The sequence below is a fragment of the Pholcus phalangioides genome, unplaced genomic scaffold (genome assembly GCF_987345545.1).
Source record: "Pholcus phalangioides strain wild (caught in Gottingen) unplaced genomic scaffold, Ppha-v1.0 ptg000021l_1, whole genome shotgun sequence".
Taxonomy (NCBI): Eukaryota; Metazoa; Arthropoda; class Arachnida; order Araneae; family Pholcidae; genus Pholcus; species Pholcus phalangioides.
Genome location: NW_028301614.1, coordinates 4,451,949 through 4,467,841, shown reverse-complemented (window position 1 = coordinate 4,467,841; position 15,893 = coordinate 4,451,949). Strand labels below are relative to the sequence as shown.

Below are 15,893 nucleotides of genomic sequence, written 5' to 3'. Positions count from 1 at the left end.
AAACCCCCCCCCCCCCCCTCAGGACCACCAAAACCGCAATAAATTGAAAACCCGTGCATAAGCCGACCCCAAAAAATCCGTGCATTTCAGAGAAAAAAATATTCTTATATTTTCATGCACAAGATTTAGAATATCAAGCATAAGAATTTTACGGAAATTTACAATCGAAAATGATTCAAACTTTTTAATCCGTTTCTTCTGATTCTCCAAGCTCATCGTAATCCATCAGATCATCATATAGGGTGTGCGGCATCTCCGTTTTTATCTTCATCTTGGCTGTCATCGCCATTGTCACTTTCAAAGAGGATATCATCTTCAGTTCCGTCCATCGCATTGCTAATGTAACACTTTTTTGAAAGATCGGATGATAATTTCGGTGGAAAAAGAATTCCACGCCTCGTGTAGGCTACCCATTGGCACAATGTCAGATTTCTTCAAGGCACCCCTTTTTGTAGTTTCTTTATCATCGGAACTCTATTCGATCCAAAAATTCTTTAAATAGTCTTTGAAAAGCTTGGTTGATGCTCAAATCTAAAGGTTGTACAATCGACGTTAGCCCACCTGGTATCAAAGTCAATGATGTTTTCGATTTCTTTGCCTCGGCTTCGATATTATCGGTTCTGTGGGGCCTTTCGTTCCATATTTCCATTAGGGATCATTCAGGTATTACATCAGCATCGATGGGGTGGGGGGGGGGGGTTCCGATTTGCTGACATTTGATGACAAGGGGGGGGAGGAGGGGTTTGGATGATGCTTACGTCATCAACCACCCTTTATGAAAATATGAAATATTCTTGATGGCATCTTACTCGGTGAGCCAAATACGAGAAAAATCTTTCGCTAGTTTGTGGGCACGAGAACTAACATTCTTCCTAATGATAAATCCTTTACAGTTTCCGGGCCGCTTAAGCGCTCTGGAACTGTGCAACGCATCATTCAAGTGATCCGTAATTATGACACGGATCACGTAAATTATCTGGGAATGTTCCACGAATAACTTTTGAGTGATGTAGAACCGCACTGAGGGGGGGGGGGCGGTGCTCTAAAATTGTGCGAAATTTCATTCAAGGGATCTCTAAATGTGCCACAGATCATTTAAGTGTTCTGGATCTGTGTCGCGGGTTACTTGGATGATCTTTGAATGTGCCATGAGCCTACTTCAGTGATCTGAATATGTGCCACGGGTCATTTAAGCGATCTGTAAATGTGATGCTTAGTTTATTTTTACAAAATTGGGTTTGAGGGGCAACCCACATCACATAACATTCAGGGCCACATTTGGTCCGCGTGTCAAGGGTTTATCATATATGGCTTAAAGGGTGGGTCGCAATGAATTTCTTAAAGAAAATTTTTGAGTTCTTACCTTTCAAATAGCATTGAAATTAACAGGAATCGACTATAATTACACATATTAAGGTATTTTCTTTCCAAATTTTAATTTTTTTTAAAAATGTTTATTTTACATTAAAACAATTGTTTTTTCGTCTGGGGGGAGGCACATGAGCCCCCCCCCCATGCCCTCCTCCCGCGTACGTTTCTGATCCCACCAATCTGCGTTATGCGTTAGGATTCAGAGGGGCAGAGCTGATGACGAAATTTTGCTGAGCCAAGATTATAGCGTTATTTTGCAGGAAAAACGTAATTCCCTCGAGAAGGAACAAAAATCTGAAACCCTCCTCAAGAGAATTCTGCGTACGAACATGGGCAGGGTTACCAGGTTCAAAAACGGAGAAAGCAGAACACCTGCACGTGCCCCCTTAATGTTTTCCCGATTTTCACAAAAGATGACGCCACTTTTCTTTAAAAAAAACCTCCGTCCCAATTAGGGTTACTAGATTAGAAAACTGAGAAAGGAGGACATCTGCACGTGCACTCTCTGTGACGTCATTTTCCCAAAATTTTCACAACAGACGGCGCCACTGTACTGACAAAAAAAAACCGCCACTAAACAAGAAACAAATAGCTGTTATAATCTCCCTTCCCCTTATAAGTATTTCCATCGTCTGGCAGTTTATTGATTTTCCTGAGGCATGGCGAACGGTTTACGGTTTCCTTTAGCCAACAACGTTGTCTTTTGTTACATTTATTGGCATTTCCAGAAGCTTTCATAGCCCTGATAAAAGCCTCTACCCTCAAAAGTTTTTCTCCCTTCGGGAGTGTTTCTTTTTTGCCAGAGTCAGCGTTGAGTGTTTTTTGCACCCTATTTTCTTCATTTCTGACCCCTCCCAAATGCCCTCTTCAAGGGTGGTGCTCCTTGGACAATAACTATAATGATTTGTTTTGACATGCTATAAATTTACTGTAGAAGGCCCTCGAAATGTCTGACCTGGGGACCCGTGGAAGATCCCTAACCCTAACCGCTAATGCCCCCTCCCTAACCACTTTGGTACACGGTATTAGCGGTTGCTGCGCAAACAATTGATGTTGCGATTTTCGTCTTGCAAAACTGTTTTTTCCGTACTGTCTTTTGCATATCATCCTGGGGTACCTGCTTGGAAGCAACTTGGGTTCTGTTCTGGGAATTCGACGACAATTGGTGTAAATATGTGCGAGGAACAAAAACTCATAAAGCACACTGATTTCAATGTAGAGATATATGTTTCAGAGTGAAAAAAAAAAATCCCCAGGAAAAAATAATTCCAGAAACTTCAAAAGGAGGAAAAAAACGGCAAATTTTTCAAACATAGGAGGACGTTTGAAATGGCATCAAAAAGTAGGACGTCTGGTAAACCTAAACCTGACGTACCAACCCCCCCCCCCACTCCCTCTTGAAACCTCTCAAGGTACTCCCGGTTACGAACCACTGGCATAGAGGAACATTGAAAATTAGACGGTATGGAGAAGAAATTGCCTAATCATTTTTAATCGGGAACAATGAAAACTCTAATGAGCAATGAAATATGCAAATGAAAATGTAACGAAATACATAAGCTTTATTTACAACACACATTTAGCTACAGAATCTTTCTAAAATAAGTGATTTCGAATTCACATACGCATAGAAAAATCAGTTGTCTTTTTTTTAAATGCTTTTCATACGTAAGTTCACTAATAGGAAGAGAAACGTGTAAAATCACGTAAAATACGGTACATAAAAAAAAAAAAAAAAATTATCTTAAAAAAAAAAATAAATAGTTAATTTCTCGAAGATCTTATTTTTCATATTCAAAAAAATAGAATATAATACAGTTGTTTTTTTTTGGTAGATCATCTTAAAAGAAATATACATTGAGAAAAACTTTACTAACAATGTAATTGTGTTGGTAATGGGCAGTAATGATGTGTGGCAGTGAACTTAGGCTGCATTTTATCGATATAATAATCGAAACCGAAGTATGAAAATGAAAGTTTTCTAACGATTAAATAGCAATAAATTAAAAAAAAGCATCGAAATTATTGTCTGTAATAATATCTGAAACCCTTTTTTGACTGACGTTGCGTTCGAGCAACGCTCCGTTTAAAAAAAAAATTCAAGTAATTTTCATGCAAATTTTCGTATGAGAAACGAACATTTTAAACGTCTAATGAGTACTAAGAAATTTCTTTAAATCTCTTTACAAAGATATTTGATTTTTTATGAAATGTGAAATTTTCCTTCTGATTTTTCCATTCCGATTTTATTTTTCATGACCATGAAGGGAAATAATTTCTTTAAAAATTGGAAAAAAAATTGGTTTTTTGCCTCAAAATGCATGAGGTTTCTTGAAAACGTAACTAATAATTAATTACATTAATTAAAAGTTAATTAATCTGAAAATTATACTAACTGCGAAGCAAAACGCTCTAAATTTATGTTCAATTTTTTTAAACTTAAAAAATATGAAATATTTTCAAGTAACCATTCACCATTTATTAAAAAGTATCTGTAATTTGGTCATGAAATAATTACTAGAGCTGTCAAAAATGTGTTAAAGAAGGGGGTCTTCTAACTTTTAGACACGGCGGGCCAAATTGAAACTTCCCATGGATCTCGCGGGCCACCAACTCATGTAACTTAACGACATCCTAATTGAAGGGGACAATGGGATCCAAAGTTGAACAGGGACAAAAATAATTGAAGACATTTATTTATTTTAGTATTACTTCTTTTATAAATTAACAATTTTCATTGGATCTGAAATAACTTCCTCTCTAGTTCTGAAAATGTTTCTGTTAATTAATTACTGTTTAAATTTATTCTAAGATTAATTTAATCTGGAATCACTTTAAATGATTCCTTAATTATTTATTTCAGCAGTTCTGAAATTATTTGTTCCAAAAAAATGTTTAATTACTTCTTTCAGTAATTTTGAACTTTTATCAATTCAGAGAAAAATCATTTCTTTCATTATTTCTAAAATTAAAGCTTTGCCAATGTTTTCAACCATTTTTTAAAAATGATCGGCAGGCCACAACAAAAAGCTTCGAGGGCCAAATGTGGCCTATGGTCCAAGCGTTGACGACCCCTGGATTAAAGGAAAAAAATTAAAATGTAACGACAAAAGTACATTAATATTCGCACGAATAATTGATTCAGAATTAATTTTTATCATATGCTATGATTTGATATTATTAAATCTGTTTTTGTTTTTTGTCTCCTTTTTCACAAAGAATTTACAATCTTGACCAGTGTCCATCGTTTGCTTCCTAATAGTTTTGTAACTCTGGAATATTGCAGTAATTCTTTAGGCATCCTGGGTTCTTGACGTTGGCTACTTCTGGTACTTTGTTCGTGGCGATGATCTTCCTCACTAGCCTCTCGACTTTCTTATTGTTGAGGTTGTACTGTAAAGAAATCAAGGAAAAATAAACGAGTTTTTTTTTAATATTAAAAATGATTTCATGCTGAATTATGCAAGCATGCGTTTTAATGTGTTCATTCATTCAAAATATGAGTGAAAGTTTGCGTTAAAAGTTTTGCGGTTATTAAATTTTTGGCTCTACAAAGTTTGTGTTCATAAAAGTTTTCAATTCGTAAAATTTGTTTCATTTTCACCAAAGTTTGTTCTTTAAATTTTACCAAAGTTTTTACTCGCTAAATTTTTTTTTCACCAAAGTTCGTGCTCATCAAATTTTGACCAAAGTTTAAATTTTTCGCTCATCAAAATTTATTATGTTTGTTCTCATCATAGTTTTCATGAAATTTTGTACTCGTCTTGATAATCATGAGAGTTTATGTCCAGCCTAGTTTGCATTCATTAATGCTCAACCATACTTCATCTTATATATATATCAAGATATATATATACATCAAAGATTATTGTCATCAAAGTATTTGTCAACGTTTATACCCTTCAAGTTTCCTAAAACATTTAATCATTTTAACAGTAGTTTGAACTCATCAAAGTTTATATTCGTTCAAAGATTTTTCATTAAAGTTTGTATTCATCAAGTCAATGTTAATTAAAGTTCCCTTTGTTTCCGGTATGAAGGTTGAAGGTTTGTAATGATCATTCTGCCATATACTCACTGGGATTTCCTTAACTTCCAGGACAACTGCTGGCATGTAATCGATCGTCAACTCTTCGATTACTTTTTCTTGGATTTTCTTGACGAGTTCCTTCGAGAATTTGTATCCGTCCTTGAGTTTGACGAATAAGACAGCCCTCTGGTCACCGACACTATTGTCCTGACCCACACAAAGATAGTCTGCTAATTCTTCCATAGTGTGAACTGAAAATCCCAAGAAAACATCGTGACAAGTTAATATTGAATTTTTAATGAACTCGGGGGCAATATTTGCTTGATTCATTTTGAAAAATATAAAAACAATTATAAATCGTCTTTTCATTAATCACTCTGAAAAAAAACCACAGAATGTATGTGTGTGTGTGTGTGTGTGTGTGTGTGTGTGTGTCGTCATAAATTATTTTTAGTTAAAAATTCATAAATATTGAAGGAATTGGTACTTTGAATGCAAAAACGTTATTCTCATGAAAGCAGGTGGATTTTGTTTCCCCGTACGCAGAAATAGTTCAAGTCTTTGTTGATAGAGGGCACTGCACTAAAGCAAACTGGAAATATGTAAATTGGAATCCTATAAAATGCCGGGTGTACGATTAACAGCTAATTTCTGAATTTTCCTGTTACTGGCGCTTAAAGTTTTTCATTATGATGTTGAGATTGGTGAATAAAGCATCATTGCTAAAGTAATTTTACCTCAGCCACGAATCGCTGACTGAATCTTTACGAACGTTTCAGACACAGAAACGATTGAAGAAAGGAGCGGTTGCAATTCATCCCGCCGGACTGGTTTCCCCGGCTCTTTGTCGAGAAAAAAATTGAACTAATTTTTTTTCCTGCACCAAAAAACATCTCCCTTTGTGAGAATTACTTTTTTGCAAACCTCATTCAAATATACCAAGTCCTTTTAATTTCTAGGACTGTATTTACGAATTTATAGGACACCCTGTATAAACGAGGGCAACAGGAAAATTAAACTTTTTTTGTTAATCAAGTTAAATATAAAATAATATTTTTTATGAGTTTCAAAGGCTAAGAACCGATATCCTGGTCTGGTCTTTCCTTTCATTCAAACCGAGCACAACTCAGGTCTATCACCATCTAAGGGCGATTTACTACCTACCTAGTGAGCTGTGCCGGAAGTGTAACAGTGTGTGTGTACCTAACAGTCTTTGAGTGCGTATGTAGTGTTGTGTTTGATTTTTCAGTGCGGCCATATATATTTCGGAAGTGAAGTGAGTGATGTGTTATGATTGAATTACATTTGTACTGACTGTTTATAGGTCTGATGCTCTCTGTGGCGAGACTTTTTAAAGGGGAGATCGGCTCGCATTCGCTCCTTGAAGATGGGACCTGGTCTGGGTAATATTATAATACAGGGTGGGCAAAAAGTCCGTAGGAACTTTACAAATTTATAAAAAGCAGAACAATAACCGAAATAAAAAACGGTTTGCAGGGTTAGCATCGCTAGGTCACGGGAATTTGTTTTTGACAGGAAAAAAAATGACTACAAAAAACAGCCGATAGGTGACACTGACGTACACAAGTCAAAGAAAAGATACGCAAATAACGAACAGAATGCTTTCAAATCGTTTATTACAGCAGTAGGCTATGTATTCCACATGACCAAGGCCACACTGCTGCGGCACTCTGCCGTTGCTGTATTTGTGACTCGCCTGCAATGTGTTATCCACTGTGTTGGTGGTCATGTGGAACATATACTGCTGTAATAAACGATTTGGAGGCATTCTATTCGTTATTTGCGTATCTTTCCTTTGACTTGTGTATATATATGTAAGCGTCACCCACCGGCTGTTTTTGAATTATTTTTCCCTGTCAAAAAAAATTCCCGTAACCTAGCAACGCTTACCTTACAAACCGTTTTTATTTCGGTTATTTTTCCGAATTTTATTAATTTTTAAAATTTATATGGAATTTTTATCCAGTCTGTACATAAATTAACATTGCTATAATTAATCAAAACAAATTTAAGATACTGTGATATCTATAATTAAATTTTTCCTTTTTTTAGCATATTTAATATAGTATAAATCACACTCACTTGCGCAGTAAATATCGGCGGATCCAAATCGTTCGCCATTTGGATTCAATGTCTCGTCGCTATCAAGAAAAAAGGAAAGAGTATAAACGATATAAACAAAATAAATTTTTCTATATAAAAGCTTTCAAAATACAAAATATATCTTTCCAAAAAAGAAATTTTTTTTGGAAAAATCCATTTTAAATATGATTCGAGCAATTAGTTTTATGAAACATTACCTTTCATCGATCACGTCAATTCAAACTGAGCCAAATTAATGACTCAATTGCCCTTATCGATTGAAAAAGAATGCGTTTTTAATGAATTCTCATTGAAAAATCACATAAAATCTTGAACAGAACAAATTCTAGTGTTGTTTTCTGGTGTCATGCAAATGTTCCATAAATTATAAATTGTTTAAAAATTTATAAAAATTGAAGGAATTGGTACGCGGCTTGTGAAAATGTTATTCTCACTAAAAGGGACTTTATCTTTGACAGAGAAGAAAATTAGTTCAAATGTTGTCGATAGAAGGCACTGCACAGAAGAACCGATTAGCGAATAAGGTCACGCTAGATGAATATTCATTTTTCCAGAAAAAACTCATACTATCAAGATTGATAATGAGGCAATGTTGAATGAATGATGGAATGACCATGTTACGGTAAATGTGATAAACCCGGTTAATATGTATAATCGCCGAGCATTTTGGTAACTTGATAAATTTCACAAAATTTTTGACTTTTACTGGCGGTGATGCATGGTACTCAAGCGTCGTTGGTAAATTTGATAAATTTCCCCAAACTAATTTTTTTACCGGTGATTATGCATAATACTCAAGCGCCGCGTCGTTCGTAAACATGATAAATCGTACTATATCATATACTATACATGATAATTCGTACATGTGATGCGTCATTATATCGGGGTACGATAGAAAAATTTGTTTATCGGGGTTTGGACTATTAATATTCATCGCACATACTAGACTCATTTGGAATTTTTTTCATATTTATTGAATTCATCAATTACACTAGGGTATTATGCATAATCACAAATAAAAGAGAAAAGTTTCAAGTATTTATCAAATTTACCAACGACACTTGATTATTATGCATAATCGCCGGTAAAAGGGATAAATTAATCAAACTTACCAAGACAATTGGCAAGTATGCATAATAATACACACACACCGATTGATCGCATTTAAATCGTAAAAACCACGTATAGTCAACTGGAAAATTTATTAATGCTTATTCATGCCATCAGTAACGAAACGTGTACCCAGGAATGCTGGCTGCCATCCCATGGGTAGCTTTACCATAATCAAAACACATTGTTTTCTTTTACGTGTATGAATAACTTATTATTTTGCCATTGTTTTTTCCCCCATATTACTTTTTTTCCTATTGACACTAATAATTATAAGCCAGAAGTTCAAAATCCCATTCGAGTAGGACACATTACGGTCGTAATATGATACTAGTTTCAATTGTAATTATGTACAGTCAAGGACACTTTGAATTCCGTCGTACCGTATTCTGTTAATGTTAAAGGAAAATGTACGATTATAATTGGATTGCAAATGAACTTTAGTATCGATTTCAAAAATTTGTTTACAATTTAGATTTTGATTAAACCTAAAAGCGTGCGTGATTATAAAAACTAAATTGAACTTTCTTTCAATTCGTCTGCAACGATTGTTTATTGCCAATGGAGTAATTTGATACAGTTTCGCCCGAGAAAAGAAGTGGGTTGTGTTGTGCCAGGGTGCAAAGAATTATCCCGTTACACTTTTAAATTTTGGTGATAGAATTTACTTTGAATTAGAAAAATTATCCAAATAACGTGCCCATTATAGATGTCATTTATTTTACTAGAGGCCGTATACAGACTGTGTCCCAAATTCTTTGTACCGCGGATATCTCTCCGACCGTTGGATTTAAAAACATATTTTCAATTACAAAGAGTTTTAAAATGATGTGCGGTTACTCAGAATGTCTTAAATTTTCCAAGGGGTCGTATACGTATAAAAATAGAAAAATTAACTTTTTTATGTGAACCCTGTGAGTGCTAAAACTTCCAATTAGTGAAACGGAAATGCGACAGTAGGGGCTACATAGGAGACAGGAGAGACCGTAACAAAAGAAATTAAATTTAGTATCTCAGTATATATATACGGCCCCTAGTAAAAACAAATGGCATATCTGAAAATGGATAAGTTATTTGGATAGTTTTCCTGGTTGAAAGTGTGTGTCTATCACCAACCATTAGAAAGATAGAGGCTGTAATAAGGATAAGACTTTACACCCTGCATAGCTTTGCGTGTAAAGTGCTGCTGTTGTCGATTTTCCAAACCTAGTTAATTAGTCTTTCGGATCACATGCATAGGAGATTTATCCAACTTCATATATTATGCACGTTGTTGGATGTATTTTTATGTACGTTGTATTTTTTATGTAAATTTCAAATACAAGACTGTCCCTTAATTTCTGTGTCATACATAATATGTATGACACAGAAATATACTATATGTTAGGGGTGGCCAACCCACGGCACGCTGCCAAAAGTGACACGCCATTGTATCAGGAGCAGCACGCTAACACTTTTCAGAAATAAAAGATTCATTTCATCTTTAGGTATAGTTGCTGGACATCCTGTGAGTACCAGATTCAAGATCATCCACATGGGGGACATTGTACAAACATGAATTCTTAATGGGGGGGGGGGGGTGCTAAGCCCTTACAAAGTTTATTGGGGAGGGGGGGGGGCAAGCACCCGAGTCCCCATGTTCCGGTGTCTATGCCCTACACGGTGTAGCTAAGATGAACTTTGTTTTTCTACCGATGTACATAAAAACACAAACTGTATGCGATAATCGAATCTATGCCTCAAAAGAAAGACAATTTAGAACTCAAAAGAGTGAAAAATTTGAACAATTTTACGAAAATAAGAGGAGAGCCGCAAAATGTTTTGCAGAAATGGAAAGAAAATGCTCGTAACCAGTAAAACGGGATATATGGTCTGTGTTTTAAAATTCGTAGAGTGTCATACGCATCGAAAATAATCTCGATTTTGGCACGGCTTGAGAAAAAGGTTGGCAACCCTTGCAATATACTATAAACATTCGTAATTACCTTCTTCCAACGACAACCAAGCCCTTTGTGATTGGATCAAACCAAGCTTCGTCATTCTGACTCCACATACCTGGAAAAATATTCAAATATTAATTAAAAAACAGACAAATGCTAAAATGTGTCTTTTTTTCGATTTTTGTAAATAGTGATAAGTAATTATATAGAGAATAAATATCAGCAATGTGTTTTGAATGCACTCGTTGGTTCTCAACCTGGGGCAATATGCGCCCCCCTCCCCCCCGTGATCTTGGGATATTTTAAGGGAACCACGAGAAGTGGTGAAGGGAGCTAAAAAGAAAACTATGAACAAAAAAAGCTTTCTCAAGTGAAATATGATAGGAAAACATGCAGCTACTTTCAGTATCCAGCAGAGCTGTTTATAGCATTAGGGTCATCTTAAGCAATGGGCCCATGCGAGGGGCATGCTTATATTCTGGAAGGGACAGAGACCGGACCGTGTCTGGTCTGACGGAAACATCACTTCGAACGGGAACCCAATGCTGAGATGCCCATAACGGACGTGCCATAAAACACCCACAAGAAAGCTTAGTCAACTTTAACTTAGGATAGGCGCGGAATCACAGTGATGTGTCGGAAGGAGTGATTTATTGTGTTCGTTCGTCTCATATCTTATATGCACCTACATTTTCCCCTACAATGGGATGACGACCCCCCCCCCCCACCTTCTGGATTCGTGTATGACTCAGAGATTTCAGAGATCGGTCTTATATATTTATTTATTTATATTTTTTTCAATTTTTATTTATTTAAAACTTCGTTTTTAAATTTGAAGTTTTAAATAAATTTAAATTTGGTCATGGCTAAATTCAATTCAAGAAATAGAATGGATCTCACTCCAGGATGAGAGTGGTCACGAAAATAGAATATGGTCCAAAAGAGGGCCATGAGCTAAAGAAGGGATGAGAAAAACTGTTCTAACTAAAATAACTTTATTGAATATTCGTCTTATGAATTTGACTATTTGCACTCAAAAAATTCTCACACATATATAGCTTCTTTCTATACTCTAACACTAAATAATTGATACGGATTTGCTACCTGGATATTTGGACAAGTATAATTCGTTGAGCCTTTGGTGCGCCTTGTCGTTGAGTACACCAATGGGCATGGAAGGCGTAGGCGTGCCTATGACCAGTTCACCTTTTTGACCAACGACGTTCTTACCTATAAGGGAAAACCACAAAATAAATACAATGATTCTATTAATAGATTGAAAAAAGTCATTATACATAATTCCATAACATAATTTTCGATCATAAATATGTTCGATCATACTTGTTTACTGGCGATGTGCATATAATGGCACCTGCCCATGTATATATATTTTTTTTTTCAAGCTCAATAAAGGGTTAGGTTTCGTCTCTCTGTTCCTATTACTATCGCTATCATTACATAATTTCGATAGCAGCATTATCCATTTACCAGGAATGCAGAAAACTGGCATTTATGTATAGATGCTTATTTTTGGAAAGATAAATTCACTTATGCTTCTACGGGGACTCGGTAATAATAATTATAATCATAATATGACCGTGATAATCATTCTCACGTGAAGGTGACGTCACAAAGTGTTTGTTTGTATTATAATGTGTGTGTATTTGTGTAATATAAATATTTTAAAAAATTCATGAGTGTGTGGGAGAAGCGCTTGTATATTTATTTTATCCATATCAGATGCAAAATGAAAAAAGTATTACCTTGTTCGTCCAGACACCTGAGATCAACTCCGAGAGCCGGTGCTTGTATCTCCCCGCTATAGGCGGGTTCATTCAAATCAAATCCTCCAAATACGCCTATCACTTCGGTAGCTCCTGCAGAATATATTACAACAGAAAAATATTATTCGAATTCAATTAATTTCATTAATGACCGAATTTCAATGCAAATAAATTTGCAAGATCGTATATGGTAATAAATATTGGCATTCTAATCGCTAGTCATCGGGTGTCAAGATCAGAGCAGTCTTAAGAGCATCATGGGGCCCCAGGACAAATTGGTTTTTCTGAGGAACTTACCTGTTTACCAATTTACATGCTTACTATCGAAGATTGGAATTAAATATAGTTAACATGAGTTGGTCCGCAAATACAAATAAATGCAAAGGCCACAATAGGCAAATTACCCCACGATAACAGACGATAAATTTATTCCTATTGAATGAAATAATACATTTCCAATTGTTGTCATTTAGTATTAGTAACTTATGTATGGCCTTCGTATATTTAGGGTAACCATATCTCATCGAGAAAATTGCCAAAATTTCAATCCTAAATGCTTATTGTAGGCACAAAAAAGCAATTTTCAAAAAATATATATTATTTATTGCTAAAATTGCTAAAGCGCTGGGGAATTGAGGGGGGGGGGCTGCTACAAATCACAGTTAAAAAATATATATTTAATGGGGGAATTAATTTATTTCATTGAAAGAACTGCTGATTGGTAATTGGGATCTCAAATACGGTAAAAAAAAATGCGACATCGACAATTGTCATCAAAAACGTTGTCATAACCCGGCAAAATAATCAATTGTTGCTCATGCTGTAAGTTAGTGGTGGTGGTCGAATTATTTAAGGAATATTTCTCTCTATATTTGGGTAGAGAATGTTTGAGAAACGCTGCACCAACTCAAAACTTTTTAGTGTTATTATGTTATAAAATGCTTTGCGAAAGGCCCGAAAGTTGCATCGGAAAATTTATGTATATATTATGTATGTGTGGAAAAAACTACACACATACATAATATACACATAAATAAAAAGTAAATGGGAATCTTAAGTAAAAAAAAGTAACATTTTTGTAATAAAGACAAGATTTTTCTGCTGATAAAAAATCGAATAAAGCACCTACAGCATTCAAGTTGAATTGCCCTTAACCCTTCGCCGAGCGCAATATGTTGACCGCTGAGTTTGGGAGCAATGTGCTTGATGGGCACATATTCAGAAAACATAATGTACACCTAATTAAGCTCATTTATGCAACTGTCAAATGAATATCATTATTAGGGGTGTCAAAAGAAAAAACACAAGTTTTAAACACAAGTTACAACATTAAGTTTTTGCAAAAAAAAATATTTTGCAAAAATATTTTGCAATAATTTTTGAATCCAATCTAATCGAACAAATTTTAATGAAACGTACGACCCACTATCAAATAAAGTTAGAAAATCGTTTAAAAATGTATATGTGCGTTCACAGTATTAATATCTATTCAGTCCTCTTCAGAGAGTGGGAGGGTCTGTACCTTCTCCAGTAAGACACCGATCGCACGCCATATTTGCATATGTGTTGCACGGCATTTTCAAAAATGTGACGAGTTCGGGAGCAATGAGCTTCTCTTGAACAAATCTTGAACAAATTCCCTTAGTAAAGTTCAAGGACAAACTAAAAGGTAAAGTTACATAGAGCAGTGGTTCGCAACATTTTGGAAGCCCGCGACCCGGTTTCATCTATTTTTGTAAGTGGAAGGCTCGGTCAAATACACAACTAATGGAAAATGAAACGGCAGATCAAGTCGTGGCCCGGTATGAATGATGTCACGGCCTAGCGGTTGAGAGACATTGGCATAGAAGGAAGCTACTAGGAAGGGCCGGTTGCCAACGCCGACAAGCGGCGGGGCAACGTGAAAAAAAATAACCGCACTGCGCTTGTCAGATCGAATGCGAACGACGCCGACGGAGGGTTAAAATGCTATCAAAAATGCGTAGGTATTCAGAGTCCATATTGCTATGTAGACTGGAGTCGTATAAGAATCCAGTCTACATAGCGCGCAATATGGACTCTGAGTGCTATGTAGACTGGAGTCATATAAGAATCGAAAACGTTTTGAAAAATGACACTGTTAATATTGGTTATACACATACTCGATTCGCGAGTTACATTTTTTACGCATCCGGGCACTTCATTACATAAGATCAAACTCGTGCGTCATTTCTACCTCAGTCGAACTGTTAATATTATCTAATGCTGCAATTGATATTCAATGCACCAATCATTGTCATTTGTCTCTCTCTCGTAAACGTTCAAACGACAGCGTTTCGTCGCTGTTCGTTCAACGTTCGCTTCAACGATAACGCGGTGGGAGGTTCGAAGCATCATCTGCGTATGACAAATCTAACACTCGTGAATGAATCCCCTAAACATTTATTTGACTGATATCATCAAGATCAAAAATCTCAAGCATTTGCTGAATGTATATCCATCCATACGCACGTGCGCATGTAAAACAATCATAACCTCATTGAAATGCAAGCCACGGCGTGAATAAAAAGTAGATCTTTTTCGGTTATGAGAGAGGAAATAAAAAATTGGCTTTTGACCTTTAAGTTCAAACTTGCTAGTTGATAAATTTTTGCGCCATGTTGTTTTTTTCCCCCCTACCATCCCTGGCAGTTTCATGTCAACAACGTGGCTAGTGTGTCAAGAAGGTGGTAAAGAAGATCCGAAGAGTAAAGAAGAACCTAATTATGTAACGAGGTGAAAAATCACTTTATTTTAGCTACTGTTTATTCAAGTTTGTCTTCTTTTTGTTTGTGCGTCATTTATTAAATAGATATGTTACCGCCTAACCTCGAAATTGTCCAATTCACGACTGGGCTGGCCACTTCGCAAATTGGCCGATTTCGTTAAATATTGATCCGGTCAGTTCGCGAAGTGGCCGGTGATCCGTGGTCAAAGTCTGATAACTAAAGACATGGTTTGGGATCATCGTCAAGTTAGCTTATTTTTTCGTGATAATTATGTCCACGTTGGTTATGGCAACCCATTAAACTGCAGTCAATATGTGGTAATTATTTTTTTTCTCCGAAATTTGGCAGGAGAAAAATCTATGTTTATATAATTGTTTTTATAGTTTTTCTCTTAAATTTCACTTCTTTCTCTCCCGTCACGTGGAGCAAATCCAATACAGCTGTTACATATTAGAGACATGTCTCACACGTTGGCGATTAAAAAAAATGGATTTTTGGCTCCTAGCGGACCATCTTACATCAGCACATTGGGCTTTGGCCAGAGATCGGCGGCCACTGCGAAAAAAAGGCCAGCAAATTCCGAAATATTTCTCCCATTCCCACTTTGGCCAAAACTCTTGGCAAATTCACTTAATGGCCGCACTTCGGGCTTCAGCAGTAACAGATATATCTTCGTATCATTATTGTTATTATACCTTAAAACCTCCTATAAGCAAGACTACTGTATTAGTGCTTCCGAAGATATCTTACAACATCGGTATTTGGCACCACCTAATCACTGAAATTG

General features: G+C 35.9%; 1 protein-coding gene across 1 annotated transcript in view; it reads right to left on the bottom strand.

The window, feature by feature from the left end:
* Positions 1-2,915: 2,915 nt before the first annotated feature.
* LOC149070522 (acetoacetyl-CoA synthetase-like) overlaps positions 2,916-15,893 on the bottom strand; it is a 48,892-nt gene continuing 35,914 nt past the window's right edge. The window contains exons 13-18 of the mRNA XM_089249024.1: positions 12,339-12,452; positions 11,680-11,805; positions 10,621-10,690; positions 7,505-7,563; positions 5,450-5,652; positions 2,916-4,764 (exon numbers count right to left, since the gene is read on the bottom strand). Of these exons, the coding sequence (XP_089105150.1) occupies positions 4,627-4,764; positions 5,450-5,652; positions 7,505-7,563; positions 10,621-10,690; positions 11,680-11,805; positions 12,339-12,452 (710 nt within the window). The 3' untranslated portion in view covers positions 2,916-4,626. The remainder of the gene's footprint in view (positions 4,765-5,449; positions 5,653-7,504; positions 7,564-10,620; positions 10,691-11,679; positions 11,806-12,338; positions 12,453-15,893) is intronic.